General features: G+C 44.5%; 1 protein-coding gene across 15 annotated transcripts in view; it reads right to left on the bottom strand.

The window, feature by feature from the left end:
* PKNOX2 (PBX/knotted 1 homeobox 2) overlaps window positions 1–18,886 on the bottom strand; it is a 3,737,380-nt gene that overhangs the window by 587,217 nt on the left and 3,131,277 nt on the right. For all 15 annotated transcript variants that reach the window (XM_085646078.1, XM_085646083.1, XM_085646080.1 and 12 more), the window contains one exon: window positions 18,367–18,464. In XM_085646078.1, the coding sequence (XP_085502204.1) occupies window positions 18,367–18,464 (98 nt within the window). The remainder of the gene's footprint in view (window positions 1–18,366; window positions 18,465–18,886) is intronic.

Here is an 18,886-nt window from a genome sequence, read left to right as displayed (position 1 = left end):
GGTGTTGGAGGAGAGCAGAAAGGTCGTGTCAGTGGTGTTATCTTCTAAGTCAAAGGAGATTGGTGCTGATAAGGGGTTAGTGGAGGGCGTTCCGTCAAAGCCTATTGAGGTTACGTGTGAGCCAGACAAGGGTGCCCTAGGAATCAGTCGTTTAGATAACGCACTACGTGTCGCCCCAGTATCTACCAGGAATGGAGATTTTGTGCCCAAGACCTTAGCGGTGACGTAAGGACCTTGCTGGTCAACACGGAGTTCGACTGGATCCCTCCCTTGCCCCTGGCGGTCCTATGCGAAGTCATGAGTGCCCTCATCGTCGGACTGCTGACACTGGTTTTGGCGGGGGCGATCAAAGGTGTTTGGTCTGCCTGGCCTGTCGTTGATGGTGTTGTTCGTGTGCCCTCGTCCCTGTCCTCTATTTCTGGGGTCATATGCTGTGTCTCTGGGGTCCCTATTCTTGTTTATTTCCAGAAGGACCGGGCACTGGGATTTCCAGTGTCCGAACCCTCTACAGAACGCACATTGATTTCCATCTAAGTCTCTCCGTCCGTTGTAGGGTGTAGGTGTATGGTCTCTAGGGGGTAGCTTTCTAGGGGCGGTTGGTTGGTAATTCTCTTTTGGGGGTTCCCTTCCTATGGTCACCCCTTGCAACTGTGCTATCATCACCCTCTCCTTTAATTCCTTTTTCTTCTTCTCTGACGCCCTATCGTTCTCGTTCTTCTGGTTTTCGTAGTATTGGGCCATCTGGAGAATTGCTGCGGGTTTGGAGGCTGCCCAACTGCTCTCGCTGGTCTGTAGCTTCTGGGAAACTTCTTGAGACAGACCCTTTACATAATTCTGGACAAAGAGGTGGTGTCCGGTTGCGGTGGTCATGTCTTGGCCACTGTAATCGGAAAACACAGTCTCGAATCGGGAGAAGTATTCAGACACATCCTCCTGGGGTTTCTGGCGGCAAGCCGTCACTATCGACCAGTCTACCTTTCTTTCTGGGATTAGAGTCTTCAGCTTTTGTACAATCTTGTCTGGGAGCTCTAAGATGGCTTTCGGGGGTTTCTGTCCTGGTTCTCGCTGTTTATCTATGGTATCGAGTTGTATCCAGGTATATCCGAACGGCTCAGCGTGGTCAACTTTCCGGATTTGTTTCCACACATCAGCCGGCAGGCATAGCCCAAAGAACAAGTCGATATCTGCTAACGTCATTATCGTTGAGCCTAAGGCCGTACCCAATTCAGTGTAGAAGGCAGTCGGGTTCTTTCTCAAGTCGGGTAGAGTCTTTCTAAAGGTCAAAATATCTTGCCGGACCCACGGCTGGTAGACCCAGTTATATACAACCCTTCCCTTCGCATCTTGGTGGTTGATGTCGTCGTGCGTTCCCTGACCCCGTGGGGGGACCCAATAGGGGGCAGCTTCTTTAATGGGCATCATGGCATCGGTCCTTCCTCCCTGGGGCTTAGTTGCTATGGGGGTTTCTGTTTTGGTGGTCTGTCCATGTTCTTTAAGGTGTCGGTAGACCTCGAGTGTACGAGTGAAGAGGTTCGTTACATCGCCCTCTCCTTCTTCCCCAATGTCTACCTTCCTATATAGAGCCGCTAAGCCTTCGGGACCTTTATCGTGGTATCTGTCCTCATATGCATTCAGGGCGTGATAACAGAGCCGTACGACGAAGTGTCGTCTGCGGCTGTCGGCATACGAGCTATACACGTCTGTTATATACTCCTCACTTTCCTTTCGCTCCACCAGCGTCCCTACTATCCTATCGATTCCTGCTCGTTCATCCTTAGTTAATCGATTCATTCTGGTGGACTCTTTCTTTCCCATCTCATGGTCATCTAGCGTTGTAGTCGACATCGGGTTCAGTACAAGAGGCTCAGCCGGCGCGGAGGCCGTGAGGGCCGAGGCCCCTGTACTGCTTTCGCTCGTGTTCGGGGGTTGTGGGTGTTGCACTACTGATTGGGAGGGTGCATACGGAGGGGGCATGTAAATGATCGGGGGACCTAACAGTAATTCGTCATTCGTTCGCTGCTTGGAGGACAACTCAGGGTAGAGCAAAGAAGGGGTCCTAACAGCGTACTGGCCTGAGGTTTCGGGCTCCTGTCTTAGTTTAGTTTCCCTTCTCTCCTTTATGTCTTCTTCTAACTTTTTAGCGGCAAGGTGAGCTGCCTTTCGTAATTCCTTTTCTGCTTTTACTTCTTCCCTCTTTTTCCGTTGTGTCGCTTCTTTGCGCCACATGCCAATACTGTCAAGCATAGTAGGCGTCGTCTTATTGTTACGCAGAGCTACTTCTAGCGCTTCTATCTTGCGGTCGTCGAAGGATCCCATCAGTGGCCACTGACTTTCGGGGTCCTTCTTGGTATATTTATGCCACAGCTTGCTATAAGCTACGGCGACTAGTCCATATTTAGTGAACATGTCCTTATTAGGGGTGCCTTCCAGTGGAGCCGGGTGGTTCACCTCTAATAAGCGGTCCGGGCAGAACCAACTACCAATCAGTGGGGAGAAGATAGGCATGACGGGTTTCAACGGGGACAAAAGTCAGCACTACCTATCTTTTCATTGCTTGCAAAGACTAGACAGAATATCTCTATTCCTCGTTATTTGTAAGCAGAGAATACCTCCAAAGAACCAATATCGAACAACTAGTGTTCGGACAATCAATCAATCAATCAATGGGGAGATAAAGATAGGCACGACGGGTTTCAACGGGGACAAAAGTCTGCGTTACCTACCCTTCACTATTTGCAAAGACTAGACAGAATATTCCTATTCTACGTTATTTGCAAACAGAGAATATCTCAAAAAGCACTATTCTTCAAAACAATCAATGTTCGGACAATCAATCAATGGGGAGATAAAGATAGGCACGACGGGTTTCAACGGGGACAAAAGTCTGCGTTACCTACCCTTCACTATCTGCAAAGGGAGAGAGAGAGAGAGTATTTCTACTCCTCCCCGTTTGTAGACAGCGAATATCTCAAAGAGAACAATCAATGAGCAATACTAGTATTCAAACAATCAATCAATTATTTCGCACTTTTGTCGTATTTCACGACCTTACCCGGACCGCGTGGACAGTTTCTCGTCTTCCGCCTCCAGCGCCCGATCGTCCTCTATTCTCCGTATTTGCCGCGGCACTCCTGATGGTTCCCAGTCAGGACCGTAGATCACTCGAGAGAGGTCTGCTCGGAACCAGTGAAGTTCGGATGATCGGCTGCCAGACGAGGGTCTATTGGGCAGGAGCTCTCCCGATCGTTGCAGTCGTTCACTCTGTCGTCGGGACCTCTCCCACTGGATCCACGTGTCGCTGATGGGCCCCACGTTTGGGACGCCAATTGTTAAATGGTAGCGGCAGTTTCAGTCGATAATCTTTCAAGTATTTGCCCGGCGGTAATCGCCTCTCATACCACTCGATAATTTACCAATAAAAGAGGCAGGCGCCGGAGACTGGAAGGCAGGAAACAAAGTTTTATTCCGTCGGAGCAGAACACATCAGATCAGACAGCAAGGTATCGTCACGAGGTGCTCTAACTGCATCTCTGAGACCTGGTCTCTTATACACTGGTTTATTGCTTTATTATACATAGTATATTCTTGAGATTCCCTTGATGCCTGAAAGAACATCCCCTGAAGCCCCGGCTCAGATCCGATCCCACACATAGATACAGTAGAAGTTCCCACCCTACCCGCAGTGGGAGATGGCTATCGCGCAGCAGGGAATTCCGCTAATTCCCGGGGGTGTGTGCAACCGGCCGGGTCTCAGAGGGTAGGGGCTTTGATCTACTGTAATCCCTTTGATGTGGGGTGTTTCCCTTACAGTAGGGGCAATAAACTGCATCCGCAGGGCTAGGTGATGGCCTGGGACTAGTTCAGACAATGGGGCGCAGAGGAAGGGGGTTATCAAAGGAGAGGCATGACCATGTATGGGTTGTCGGTCGGAAGTGGTTCCGTAGCAGGGTCGCGCAGAAGGAGAGGGTTTATGGCCTGTATGAGAGAGCGGGGGTGGCCAGCGCGCGGGGGATGCTTGCAGCGCCAGGGGAAAGCGCTGGCGGTCGAGAGTGAGCGGGGAGAGAGTGGGGTGCCTAAAATGGCGGCCGTGCATTCGCTGTGCGTGGCGCTGGGGAGAGGCAAGATGGCGCAGATAATGTTCAGTTTGCACGCTAAATTTCCACAACATGACATCTCGGAAATGTGGTGTAGCTATTTACTGCACAAGTAACTCCCAAGCACTGTGCTTAAGACGTGGACCAACCCCGGAGGGACAGTACGCATTTGTCAAGATACCAATTGGTGACAAGACGCTGTGTGTGGGCACACTATGAACTGATGGGCCAAAACGTCTGTTCCTCCAACAGTCAGCGATAGGGGCCACCTGCTTTTAGGATGATTGGACCCTAGCACAGGACACGACCTTGGATCACACTGGCTCAGTTGATGTTGGTAACAGCATGGATCAGGACCTCCTAGGTGACATTGTCACAGACCATAGCCTTATTCATACCTGGGGCCTCCTGCATCCCACCCACAGGGAAATCACCCACATCGCACTGGTGCACAGCAGCCAATCAAGGCTAGATTATGTCCTAGCCTCTCCATCTATGGCCGTCATGGCAAGTGATACTCTTGTTCTGATATAAAGTTGCATAAGTGTGACTCCATCCTAGGTAGGTAATGCAGTTGTTGCAGACCTTATCTTTCAAGGAACTGTGATATCATCAAGGTCTTTGATAAATTACATAGAAACAACATCTATGGTGACATTCTTCTGCATCAAATGTATACTCCTCACCATGTCAAGGTTATATAAGAACACATACAGACATATAACCAAAATAATGCAGTCTGAGTTAACATCCTTTTGCCTTATATGTCCATAAGGAGATGTCTAAAACACATAAATTGATCCAGAAACATGTCTCATTCTGGAATAAATCTTGGTGGCCTCAGTCCCTTGGCCCTCTTCCACTACCAGCTTCTAAAGCAAAAAATGTGGGTATAGTATTTGATGCCGATCTGTCTTCAGTAGAGCAGATTAATAAATTGTTTCTAAGTAATAAGCTTACAGAGTAAGGTTTTAACTTTTATCCCCCATCAGTGGTCATCGCCCTGGTCTTATCTAGATTGGAATATTGCAACTCTCTTTACCTTGGTATTAAACACATTTTTTTTTAAAAGCTCCATATGTTGCAAAACGTAGCCTGTTACTTAAAAAAATTCTTACATTTTAGTCTGTTACAAATGCACTGATAGAGGTGGACTGGCTTTCAGTCAAGAAAAGGATTGCTTTTAAGGCCTTATGCCTGGCTCAAAAAGCACTGCATGATTTAGGACCAGAGTAACTTAATAGTAAATTCAGATGGTACTCCCCAAAACGATGTCTGCGTTCAGCTTTTTCACACTCAGTGATCACACCTAGAGTTAAGAGATCAACTTGGAGTGGTTGCAGTTTCATCTATTCCACTTGCAATGTATGGAATAGAATACTGTTGCACCTTAAAGGTAATGCTAACTTTCTCATCTTTCAGAAGCAGTTGAAAACATGGATGTTTTTATTCTCCCTATAGCCCTTGTGCACCTTTCATTCTGGTCAGGGTCTAACACCGGATCATGCTTAGCGCTAAGTTGCCCTCGCGCATTTGCGTGCCCTAGAAAACTCAAAATCAAATCAAATCATATAATCTATGTCTGATATTCCTACACTTATGTCAGAAAATCCTATCTCTGATAAGATTTAGGATATAAGGACCGTCACTTGTCAGGAGAGGTCCTGCGTCCAGATTTTTGATTGCGGTTCTGCTTGAGACAGTTTCACCTCCTACCAGCAAACTTCATGGTTCGCGGATGATACATCTCACCTGAAGCTGATAAAGCCATGCCCCGGAGGAAGACCGACCGACAGCTACTGCAGTGGATGTTTGCCCTTTGTGGGGAACACTGTCTTCATGCCTCTGCTGATAAAGACAGCCTTTGGTGTCAACAAGGTATGCAGTGCTTCTCTTCTCCCTACGAAATTCTGGACTGCAAGTTGTTCTGCCTTTCATGAGTTCATAGTATAGTGCATAGAAGTAGGCATTGGGGTGTTAGGCTCTTGATAGCCTTTTAAATTTCATTTTAACCATGCTGCAAATGTTGATTTTGAACTCGTTATTTATAATGTGTCAAGTTGCTGTTTTTATATTATGTGTAGTTGGTTTAGGTGTACAGAGAAACAGAGTGTTTCTGTAGTAATACTGTGAATACAAAAATAAGGTTTATTGCTGTTTCTACAGTGCCCCTAATCCCTTTATGAAATTGTTAGTATCCCAAAAGAAGTACCTCTATATCAATTACAAAATGAATAGTGTTTGCAAAGGGTTACAAAAACTTGTCTTTCACATTCATCATGGTGTTTTGACCAAGTTCACCCTTGTGACCTGTGGGTGGGAAAGCATCCCTTGTAGAGTTAAGCCAAAGTTGAAGCTTATGCAACAGTTAGCATGCAATGTGGGGCTTGAATCTTATGGCCACCATTTGAGGAGTCTACACCTATAAGACACATTGTATCCATTATTACGTCATTACAGAGACGTCAATAGTAATCATGTTTATCTCCTATGGGAATTAGAGAACACCTATTTTCGCATGTTTGTCAAACTTGGCTCATAAAAAGTTATCCCACATTCTGTAGTTTTTCTAATTCTTTGATTCCAATTACAAATTGAATCCATTCATCATGGCAGCACTTATCGTTATAGGGACTCAACGCTCAAAGCTTGAGGTGTCCCCGAGAGAGAGGGGCAGTTACTTTCTTAATAGCTGCACATCCAGCATATAACTTTGAGACTTTTTCATATATTATATAAAACTTTATTTCAATCATAGAGATCTTTAAAAGTGCACAGCACCAGGCAAATTTAAAATAATATACAAGTTTAAAGAAAAACATTTTTAGAAGAGGACATGGCTACCCAAAAATACAATTTGTAAAATAAAAAAGGATAAAAAGACAATTCACATAATGCATTTAGAGCGCTTAATCCATAATGCATGCCAATATTTGGCCAAGCAGAATACTGTTGCCCTACGTGTGTCAGTGAACAAAATTCTCAACACCTCAAGGTAGTGGCCAGAACCAACCAGTCTACACAATGGAATAATCCACTTGCCCCTCAGATTTTTGTAATAGGGGCAAAATTATAACAGGTGGACTGTAGATTCTGGTCTGGCTTTACAAGATGGGCAAAGGTCTTCGGCTGAAACATTTCAGCCCCACTTGCTACAAAACAATTTAGTTGGTAGAGTCTTTTAACGAAATTGTATAAATAGTTTACGTGCTTAGGGCAAATTTTAAATGTATAAAATCCTTAGTCAAAGTACCCGCCAAATTAAATGTCTACACGGCTATTGTTTCCCAGTATATCACTTTGGCTCTAGCCTTTGATATTAGGGACAAACTCTCAGGATTGTACCAATACACCTCCATCCCATGCCTCCTAAGTAGATCTCTCAAGGAGCTGAACCATGGGATGGAGGTTACCTGGGGCTGTTTCAGGAGACCAATCGTCACTGCTCAGTAGGAAGCTAGCTCTTCAATGGACCACAAGCGATGCCAAACATTAATAATTTATAATCTTGCTTGCGTGCCAGTTGTCTTTGAGCGAAGTCCAAATACAATGGGGTTAGAGGGGTACTAGGAGGAAGGTTTAGAAGAGAGCTCTAAAACAATTTTCTACAATGGAGAGACAATGTGTGTTCCCACTACCCCAAAATTCCGCCCTGTAGAGAGCCCCCTTAGAGATTTGAGGTTATACATTTCTAGTGTAGGGGCCACTTTCCTGGACAACTTTCTTTTACTTATTTTACATATGTGGGCAGTCTGCTGAATTAGTGACAACTTTACTTTATCAACGTGGGGTGCCCAGTTTAAGTAAGATGTTAGACGGATGCCCAGACAGTCAAAAACAGATACTTGCTCCAGGATACTGCTTCATACATACAAACACCTTTTTGGTGATTTTTCAATCCCTTTAGAGAAGACCCATATATTTAGTTTTGGCCTCATTTAGTACCAAGCCCCGCTCATTGAAGTATTGTATAAAATCGTTCAACAGTTGTTGGAGGCCTTGAGGGGATTTTAAGATTAGGAGGGTGTCATCGGCAAAAAGGAGTGCTGGTACTCTTTTCTCACCTATTTTGGGGGCAACTCACCAGTCCCTATCCAAAAAATCAACCACCCCATTGATAAAAAGTGAAAAAAAGGGTGGGCGCTAGCACACACCCCTGCCTCACTCCACGTTTGATTGGAAATTGTTCTGTTAGGTGGGTATTCTCACCCCATCTGACTTCGGCTGCGTATGATGAATGTAATCTAATTAAAATTTCTAAAAGGTTGTAGGGTAAGCCCATCTCTTTCAGTACTCTCCAGAGATTGACTGGAGGCACTAGATCGAATGCAGACCGGAGTTCAACAAAGGCCACATATAGCTTCCCACCTTTAATAGCCACTTCGTTCCCATAAAGACAGAGAAAGCAACAAGCCTGGTACTACTGTTAGTACGAAATGCAGTCTGGTAATCACTTGAAATACGGGACTCTGAGATCCAATCCTGAATCCTAACCAACACCTGCTTGCAGAAAATGTTCTGCAAGGAATCAATGAGGTTTATAGATCTGTAACTGGCCGGATCTGCTCTATCGCCCTTCTTGTAAATAGGTATTATTTCTGTTAGCTTCCACGATGGCAGGGTATCCGTACCCAATGTAATGGCATTCGTTAACATATTAATGTACAAGCCCCACACAGTTGGATCATCTCTGCACAGGTCATTTGGGATTCTATCGGGCCGGGATCTCTGGCAGAAACACAGGAGCGAATCGCTACCTGAGTTTCTTCCAGAATAAATACTAGAGCTTCGTCCGCACCAGAGAGAACTTCTCCCATCCTTTCAATAGTGTCCTCTACTGCCATATTGCCCAATGCATATAGACGTCGAAAATGGGACACCCGCTCTTCAGGCTGTACTGTATACTCCAAAACAGTCTTTCTACCATTTAACCATTGAGCTGCTTTTCCCCAGAAGGTCTTGGAGTCTTTTTCTGTCAGTGCTCTTTGTAGGGAGGACCATAGGGAATCTTCCTAATTCTTCTGACTCTAGTGCTTGCCTGTACCTTGCTCTACAGGCCACTATCTCGGGGTGCACATTGGATTTCACTGCCCGTACCAGGTCCACCTTGATTTTCTTGCAATCCTGATTGTACCATACTACATGTGAGTCACACATCAACTGTTTCTTTACTTCTTCCAATTTGTGCTCCTTGCGCGGTTTACCCAGCAAGTCCCTAATCTCATTAATAAAGGAGTTCATGGTGGGTGCCCAATTTCATGGTAGCTTCGTCCTTAGGATATTTGGCCAGCTCTTCCAACTCCATGAGAACTTTACCTTGCACTATTTCCAAGGCCCTTGGGTGTTCCTCTACCCAGTCCCATCTAATTGCTCTCTGATTATTTGAAATATATAGGTTGCCCAAATCAGACCTGCTCCTAATATCGGGTTCAGATTTGCCTTAGATTATAAGGGTGAGGATGAGGGCATTATGATCACTATCTGATCTTTTGGCCACTGACATGTCATAAACAAGGGGCCAAAGTTTGTGGGCAACTAAGCAATAGTCAATTCTGTTGTCATATACAGGTCTATTGAAAGTTATTTCACCATTTAAATCAGATTTCGTTCTCCTACTGGTGGCTTTCAAGTCATGCTGCAGTGTGAGGGCCAACACCTGGCCTCCTCTCTTTAACCATATAACTGGAGGAAGATCAAATCTGTGGGATTGGCCACATGCAGTCCCACTCTTCCGTCAAATCTAGTGGATAGAGGGTAAAAGGTTCAAAGGTAAAATTAAAGTCACCACCTACCAGGACTGGAACATTATCTGAGAATTCAGGCAGGGCATGGTCAATAGTTCGAATAGTGATAGTTTTCTCGGAACCCTGAGCAACTCTGTTATAAACATTGAAGATTCTAATTTGCCAACTACAATAGAGTGCCAAATCTACTGCTAGGATATCTTGGGAATCTACGTGGACCAACTTGACTTTAGAGCCAAGAGCGATTTTGACGCAGATTTCTAAGCCTCCTGAAGGTCTCCCCAACTCTTTCCTAGTGGCATTTACACTATAAGCGGAGTATCCATTTCTATGGGGAGTATGCAAACTCCAGTTTTCATGGAATAAAATCACATCGTGTAGATCCACAAAAGTACATCAATTGGGGTCTGCTAACAATTTGGTAATCCCTGCCACATTTCAAACCAGGACCTTTAAATGTCGGTGGCATACTTTGATATTACTTTCAGCAATGCTAAGTGTACTAAACCCCCCTTCCTCACTTACAGGGGGTTGCTATCCCTTCCCTCCTTGAACCTACATATTGTAACTCACAATTAACCACAAAGTTAGAGGCCAACCCAGGGAGAGAAAAAGCTTCTGGCTGGTGCATAGTCGCAATTAGCCCACAGGGCCATACATTTTCATCTTGGGGTAGCAATCCTCCTATCTGTGGTAATCATCCCTGCCTTCCTTCAACACCTGTGTTGGGTATGGGCCCCATTTGTAAAGCACCCCTATATGATGCTGTGTCCGTCCTTTCTGGTGGTCTGTATCTAAGGTTAATTAGAAGTATTGGCAATGGAGATGGTACAAGAGTTGATTGACATTAGGCCATCGACTAGGGCCATGTGGGAGAAGCTAACCACATCCTTTGACGTCCCAGGAAGGATAATGTTTCAGCTACTTGATGTAGTCTCTTATGATTGAGTGGCGATGCCGGGTAGTCCTAAATCAGTAAATAACCTTGTTCTTAAGTGAATCCAGATCTTCGTACCCATCCTTTTGGAGTTTGGGTACCTCTGGTAGGTAGATTACTGCTAATTATTACACTGGAGATCAGGTCTGCTATAGACACCATCCTTCACAACCCCCTTTCCAAATAATCGCCCAGAGACATGCATAAAGGGACAACCTTCCTCTAGTGAGACCTCACCTCTATCTATCGCCCTACCCCCCCTGCCCTGATGAAGATTTCGGGAAAGTACTGGGTTATTAATGTAGATACTAGAGCAACAACCTCTTGGGCTTGAGGAGGTAGGGCGGGTGGGCCAAGGACCGGGGGCACTATGTGCTGGTCTAGCGTCAACCATTCTGGATATCCCAGAACAAAGAGCAGCAGTTCCCTTGGGGACAACTAGTCAGGGACTCAAGACTAATCTCTGTTTGAGTGGTCTTGTCACATTTTACCCACCCCTTTAAATCAGCAACCTCAAGCCTCAGAGAGACTACCTCATCTTTCAGGGACCCGATGATTGCTTTTAAAGCCTGCAACTCGCCAGCATAAGCTTTACAGGTATCACCATGGCCATCAAACCCTCCCCCTGAAGCCCCAGTCTCCTCCTCAGTGAGGACCTCAAACCTATTATGGCATTCTACTCTGATTTCATGCATCTCTACAGGGTAATCCTGTGGCTCACTATGGGATAAGGGAGGATCTGGCTCGGGCTCAAAGTCAGTGAGCGCGCTTCTAAGGCCTTTCACACTCCCTTTATGGGAGTTCTAAAACATCAGGGGAATACGTTTAACAGATTTTTTGGCCGGGGGGGGGGGGGGTACAGGGGAGAGTTCTGTCACGGCCCCATGATTAAGGGCTGGGTTGGGGAGATTTATTATTTGGGAGGGAGGATGGTGTATCCCCAAATGAGCTAATTCATGACATTCGGTGAGTATAGACTCAATCTGATCCATTGCCTTCTGGCAAACTGCACCTATAGCTTTCTTTTTAGAACATGTCATGTCCTGGGTCTTATCCCCACCTTTCCTTTTGCCCATGGCTCAGTGAACCTTCGACGTACCCTCTAAGTGCACTTCTTGTTACAGCTAGGACCAGCAATAAGCAAGGAAAAAACAATTCTCCTTACAACAAATTACCCCAGCAGTAGACAAGACAATGAACAAGTGAAAGGAAAGCTCGGAGTCAGATCGTAGTATGAGCACAACCACCCCCCTCACGTCCAAGTCACAAAATGTGCCAGAGTCAACTTTCCCACAATTAGTATACCTGTGGGACTCAATGGCTCAGGGTAGAAGCGATCTCAAAAAAGGCCACCACCAAAATAGCTGGTTCAATACCTTTCGGGCCAGTAGAACACCGGAGCACCCAGCAGACAGAGTGATCTGACCAGAGTCAAGGGAGGTGGCAACACCTCTTCCTGATGCTGATGGGAGCAGGATGGGCTCGCCCTTGGCCAGTACTTTGCCCGGACACAGCCCACATGTGTCCCGTGCAGCGGGGCCCGGTGATTCGTTTATGCACCTCCGGGCACCAGGAAGTGAGGCAAAGATGAGCGATGGAGACTGGGGGCTGAAGTCCATGCTCCCGGCTCGTGACAGCGTAACCCACTCATCAGGCCTGGTGATTAGTTTTATGCGCCTCCAGGCTCCAGGAACTGTGGCAAAGATGAGCATGGAGCCTGGGGGCTGAAGTCCGTGCGCCCGGCTCGTGACAGCTAGTGAGACTTTTTACTCCTGGGTGGAGTCCGGGCCTACTGAGGCTATCTCAGGGCAGTTTCATGAATATATGGTGGTAGATACGCCCACTCACTACAGGGCTTGCCAAGAATTGGAAATCCCATTAACTTTCCAAGAACACCAAAATTGGTTTAATGGTCAATTGCCACACATGCACAGACATGTTCGTTTTGGGGCTTTGAGCAAGGCTACTCGGCCAGTCTTGGCTGGTTACACTACTGTTTCTCCCCCTGAAAATCTATCCCATGCAGAGGTAGTAGGACTATTACATAACTCAGTCTTCTTATACCGGAGACTTGTGCAGTTTGTGCAATGAACTTTGAGATCCAGATCTGCTATTGCAGCAAGACCTGCTACTCCCACTCAAATCCAAAATGCTTAGTCCACAGATAATTAATAGTATTATAGGCAATAAGAAATAGTTCACAAGAGTTAGAAGCAGTGTATCCATACACTACACTTTAGAATACTGATACCGGTCAAGGTTTTTTAAGTTTCTTGTGTTGTCTTACGTTATAACCACCCCAGCCAGATTCCCAAGAGGGTGATCCAGCTCATTATTTATCTTTTTGTTATGTCTTCTCTTCTGTTGCAGAGTTCTCCTTAACAGAATACTCGGTATCATGTTTAGGTTTTAAGTGTGGTTTAACGTTTCAAGTACCTAAAGGTATCTCTACCTTCAATGGTGTAAACTTCTGTGATTATTTATGGTAGTTCCCGTTCACGGTCTTGAACTGGAATAGCTTCCAGACTCTGACGTACAGCCAGAACTGAAGCTTCTCTCTTTGTGTTGCTCAGAATGATGGACTAGACTGTGGAAAGGTTCCCCATTAACTTCATTCTTAGGTCCAGATTTGGTGTAGCTCCCTACACATTTTGTACCTGTTTAAGTACATGAGGGAGGACCGCCAATGAAGGCGTTCCATGCATACAGGTATAAATGCATGCAAAGATGTTTACTCAGGAGTTACACTCCTCTATGAGAGGCACCAACCAAAGAGGAAGACACAGTCAATTCTGTGTTTACCAAGGTGCATGCATAACCGACATGGAAAAATATACACCCAGTTTACAACTGAGCGTGTACAACGAATGATGACAAGTACGAAGCTTGAAATGGTAGCTTTGCACTGTACAGAAAACGCAGTGAATAGCATAAGTGCACACCTAAGCGTCCCTTAAAGACTGGTGGTGTAGATAGAGAATACGAGGATATAGAGCGACACCCAGAAAGAAGAGGCACCCATAAGAAACAACGTGAATGCTCAGCATGAATGAAAAGAACCTTGAGCAGGCTGGGCACTTACTTCAAGTTGAACAGAATACTAGTACCCAGATCGGCGGCGACTAGCCCCAAACTTTTACAACCCTAAATGAGAGAAAGACTCAGTCTGAAAAAGCACACTTGAAAAGTAGAATGCTAAGTGTGAGCACTAGAGCAAAAACATGCTCATACCTGTATTATGGTGATGCGAAGGTACGCTGAATGAAAAGGTGGAGCCACCTGCGGCAAAAAAAAAAAATATGAAAGTGCACACTAGGGTTTAGTGAAAGGATACTGAGTGAGCACACTAGAGGAAAAAACATGCTGATACCTGTGGCATGGAAGTGTGCAGATACGCTGTATTAAAGGGTCAGACCACCTGCGGCAAAAATACGGGACACTAAGGGCCAGATGTAGATAATCCATAAATACTGAATTCGATTCGGTATTAAGAAATCTGTATTTCTTATGTAGCTAAGGAATCAGTAAAAAATACTGATTCCTTAATATTCCTTATTAATAAGGAATACCTACCCAGTCATTCCTATGGGCTTGGAGGCCCATAGGAATGAATGTAAAGCCATTCTGTATTAGCGATTTGGTATTACCGAATCGGTAATACCGGGAGGTATATCAAGGGTGCCAGGGTGTCCAAAGGACACCGTGTTGCACCCCTGAAATGTGCCTGTGTGCACATGTGGCACACATACATGCCCTAAGGGCATGGATGTGTGCCACATGGCACTTAAATAAAACTTCAAAAGTGAATTTTTAAAGGAATTCGTTAATTACCACCAACTTGAAGTTGGTGGTAATTAACGAATTCTTAAAGCACATAAGCACTCTTTTATGTGCTTTCTACATTGCATTTACCTATTCGGTAAATACAATCATCACCTACATTAGGAATGGCTAAATACCGGTCGGTAACCCTGAAATTTACCGAATTTTGAGGTTACCAACCGGTATTTAGCCACCTACATCGGGCCTATAGTAACATAAAGGGGTGTAACAAAAGCAACAGAACAAACTGAGTTCTGAAAAATGATAAAAAATAACTAACCTGGCGGTGCACCAAGAGTTTAGTCAAACGGTCCTCTCGTCAATGCGGTAGTAAAGATACTGCTTTAGACGCGTAAACTGATGGACTCCACTTAAAAAAACGTTAGAAGTGGGTCACATGGTTACTAAAACAGTCAAGAAGACCGAAAAACTGCAGCGGCCATCTAAACGCGGTATAGATGTACAGAAAACTGAGTGCACCCGTACAAACCAAGGTGCACCGAAAACACGACCAGCGTTGCTAGGAAATGACAAAGAATAATCATAGGATGGGAATCGAACAATGCAAAACAGCAACTACTTGGATGAGAAAATGGCGTGAAGAAAATCTGGAAAAACATGAATGTGTGTTACACAGAAGTAGACATAAACAAAACTATGAAGAGCATGGAGCTCATGTGGCAGTAGGATGCGGATACATAGAAACAGTAGTAATGAAGCTTGGAACAACCGTGGAACATAAAAACACATGTTAGAACACTATTAATACATCCATCACCGGACAATGTGACTGCCCTAAAGGCATCAACCATATGACTTCACCCCTTCACCGTGTTACAGATATGAGCATGTTCTTGCTCTAGTGCTCGCACTTAGCATTCTACTTTTCAAGTGTGCTTTTTCAGACTGAGTCTTTCTCTCATTTAGGGTTGTAAAAGTTTGGGGCTAGTCGTCGCCGATCTGGGTACTAGTATTTTGTTCAAGTTGAAGTAAGTGCCCAGCCTGCTCAAGGTTCTTTTCACTCATGCTGAGCATTCACGTTGTTTCTTATGGGTGCCTCTTCTTTCTCGGTGACGCTCTATATCCTCTTATTCTCTATCTCCACCACCAGTCTTTAAGGGGCGCTTAGGTGTGCACTTATGCTATTCACTGCGTTTTCTGTACAGTCCACAGCTACCATTTCACGTTGTGTACTTGTCATCATTTGTTGTACACGCTCAGTTGTAAAAACTGGGTATATATTTTTCCATGTCGCTTATGTATGCACCTTGGGGCGCGGCTGGATTTGGATGGCTCCTTCTAGTTTTTGTATAAAATTGGTGTATAATTTTCTGAATTGTTACATCATAAAGTAGACATATGTTCGTTTTTTGTGGCCCCTGAGGAAGGGACATGTGGTCCCGAAATGCATTGGGCCGACGGACATCAATCGCCACTCTCTGTGTGTACATTGCTATCATGTTATGATTGTGAAATATTTTCTATGTATTGATTATCATGAAGCAATGATGACCATAATGTGTACATCGAACGAAGTTGAAAAGTTTTGGTTACATTGGAAGTAAATGATAACTAATGGTGGTACCATTGTTTTTGTTATATGTTCCATGAGATTGTATTAACATTTGTGAAACAGTGGTATAGTAAGTGTATCTTCTTTAAGCCTTGCAGACCGCTTCATTCCAGACACACTGTCTTGAATCACACCACACTTAATGTTTCCATATGCCATGTTAAAAAATCCTCCGGTACCTAATGCCCCTGAATTAAATCTTGTGCTGCTGAAAGGTACACAGAAGCTTTCTATGATTATCTGATATTTTTGTAGTGAAGCGCCTAGGGTATTCTACTTGTAAAAGGAGCACACCAAGACTAAGCGAATGCACTCACAGACCCCCCCAGCATACCTCATTCTGAACGTAGCCCAAAAGCTGGCACAATTAGTCTTGATATTGCAATAAGGAAATTATTCCTGTATCAAATGATCGTGTGAGGCTGAAATACATGCACCATTTCATTTTGCTGCATTTTTTCCTGCGCTTGTTGACTGTGAAAGACTGGCACACCTGCACCCTGTATTCGCTGTACTTTTTCCTGTCCCTGATGATCATGTGGTAACATGGTGCTGGTGTGTACGTACGCTGACTTTCCTGGACATCTGCTATTGTGTCAAGTGATCTAAAGAGCAACACGACACACCCAGCATTGCTGCAACTCTTATTTTGCACCTGTTTTCTAAGACCAACAATAAAGCAAACCAGAGTGCAAGGCCACTGAATAAACTGCCCTAGATATCCCGAGTCTGTGCGCTACACTCTAGGTTACAAGACTTCTTTCAAAACGAAGGACTTATGCAAAGCCAAGAACCTCAGTGCGTACCTGGCACTGAGAAATCCTTCTCTTGTTTTACCGAACAGTGAGCAGGCTTTTGTACCCCCCTGCCCCTGGTGCTGCATGTTCGTCCTGACTGACCTGGACGACCGCCTCCTTCTAACTTGCCACTTACAAAGCTTGGAGTTCGGTGCCTGTTCCCAAGCAGCTGCCTAACTTTGAAATTACAAAAGAACTGCATCAGGTATCGAACTCGCACGCGTCAACCTCTTACAAGCAGGTTTGTTCTGAGGTAAAAAGTAGGGATTAGCCTCTTCGATTGCACCCTTCATTTTAAGACTGAGCTACAGTATAGTTATGACAGATCTGTAGATGTGCATTCACTTACCAAGAACAGTATTTTGATTGTAATAAAAGCACTACTTTTCTGCAAAGAAATAACAAATATTCAACAATATATTCTTGGGAGTGATGTGAGTGTTACAATACTAGACGTTCTACTCCACAACGCCGTCTATAAATAAGCATTGTGTTTTTTGACTTTGATATCCCCTGCAAGTCAATGGCTAAAAAAGAGGTATCCGCCCATGTTTAATGTATTTCCAAAGACAGTGGTAATACTGTTTACAGTGATTGTGTAACTGCCAGGGAGTCTTATAGGCCCCGAAGAACAGGTCTGAATTTTCCAGATTAAATTTAGAATAAGAGAAAGAACAGAGCGGGGCATTTGCTTGATTTCGTGGTCAGTGAGAACGATATACTGCGTGCTGGTATGTACAGTTACAACAAGGATAGGTCCTACAGCCGAACTTGTTTCTGTCGGGCTGCTCCAGTATGTACAAGGCACTAGCAGAGCATCAATCCAGTAATGTGCTTACATGTTTTTTTGGCTTAGTGATTTTATCACACTAAATCAGATATGGTAAAGCATGTGCTACTTTCCATAGCAAAGGGCTTTCTTCGGGAGCTTTAGGAGTATAAAACATTTTAAAGATGCCCTCTGTTGAACTATGTCAAAATATTACTTAAAACACAAGAAAACATCATCAAACAAAGGAACATTCAAGTATTTGTATTGATGGTGATTGTTAGCGATGCAGAAGTGGGTAAAGAGAACTGTACTTTTTTTATTCACTGCATTGCTCCATTAAAATATCATCCCACAAAATGGGATTGTGTGCTAACTATAAACACATACAACATAACATTTTAGAATATCACTCAACCCCCCTATTCACAACAAATCTCCGTGGCGCGCTCTCTCTCTCTCTCTCTGTGAACTATGACATAATAATTATTCAGACATGCTCAGAAAACAAAGATAAATAAGCAAAGGAAAAACACACCTTTGAGAGGAGACGAAAGAAATTCCAAACCCGTTTGTGTAGTTCAAGAAGCAGAGAAATAACGAGACGCAAATTACATTCCGGGCACTCACCTGTGTGTTCTGAATCTGTATTGATCCCTGCGGCATGGTCTGGGTTACCACCTGACCCTGTGAGGTTACCATGGTGACAGGCTGGTAAAGGGCTCCACCTGGAAAAGACATGCATTGGAAAGCACATCATAAGAAACATAGGCTCAGTCCAAAAGACAAACGTCTAAAAGCATGACACTGGCATCAAGAGCCATTGACCGATAACAGTATATGTCAAAGCCAATAGTGTTTACCTTAATATACTGATAAGATTGTTTTGTGCTGCGAACAATAGTCAGGGAGCTTGGGACTGTCTGACAAGTGGGAAGGTATGTACAATTGGGGAGCCTAAGCATTGAAACATTGTTCCACATGTTATGGCGCATTTTATTCAGCAACTGTGAAGTCATGACATACTTTACAGTTGCAAACAAATCCCACCAACTAAGATAAAGGCTGGTATTTCTAATTGAACAGGGCAGTTACAAAATGCTGCAGTTCGTAATGAGGAAGACAACTAGCTGACACTATATGATACTAA

Source organism: Triturus cristatus, chromosome 3_1, assembly GCF_964204655.1.
Source record: "Triturus cristatus chromosome 3_1, aTriCri1.1, whole genome shotgun sequence".
Lineage (NCBI taxonomy): Eukaryota > Metazoa > Chordata > Amphibia > Caudata > Salamandridae > Triturus > Triturus cristatus.
Note: the sequence above shows the minus strand (reverse complement) of the source record. Positions and strands in the feature narration are given on the sequence as shown.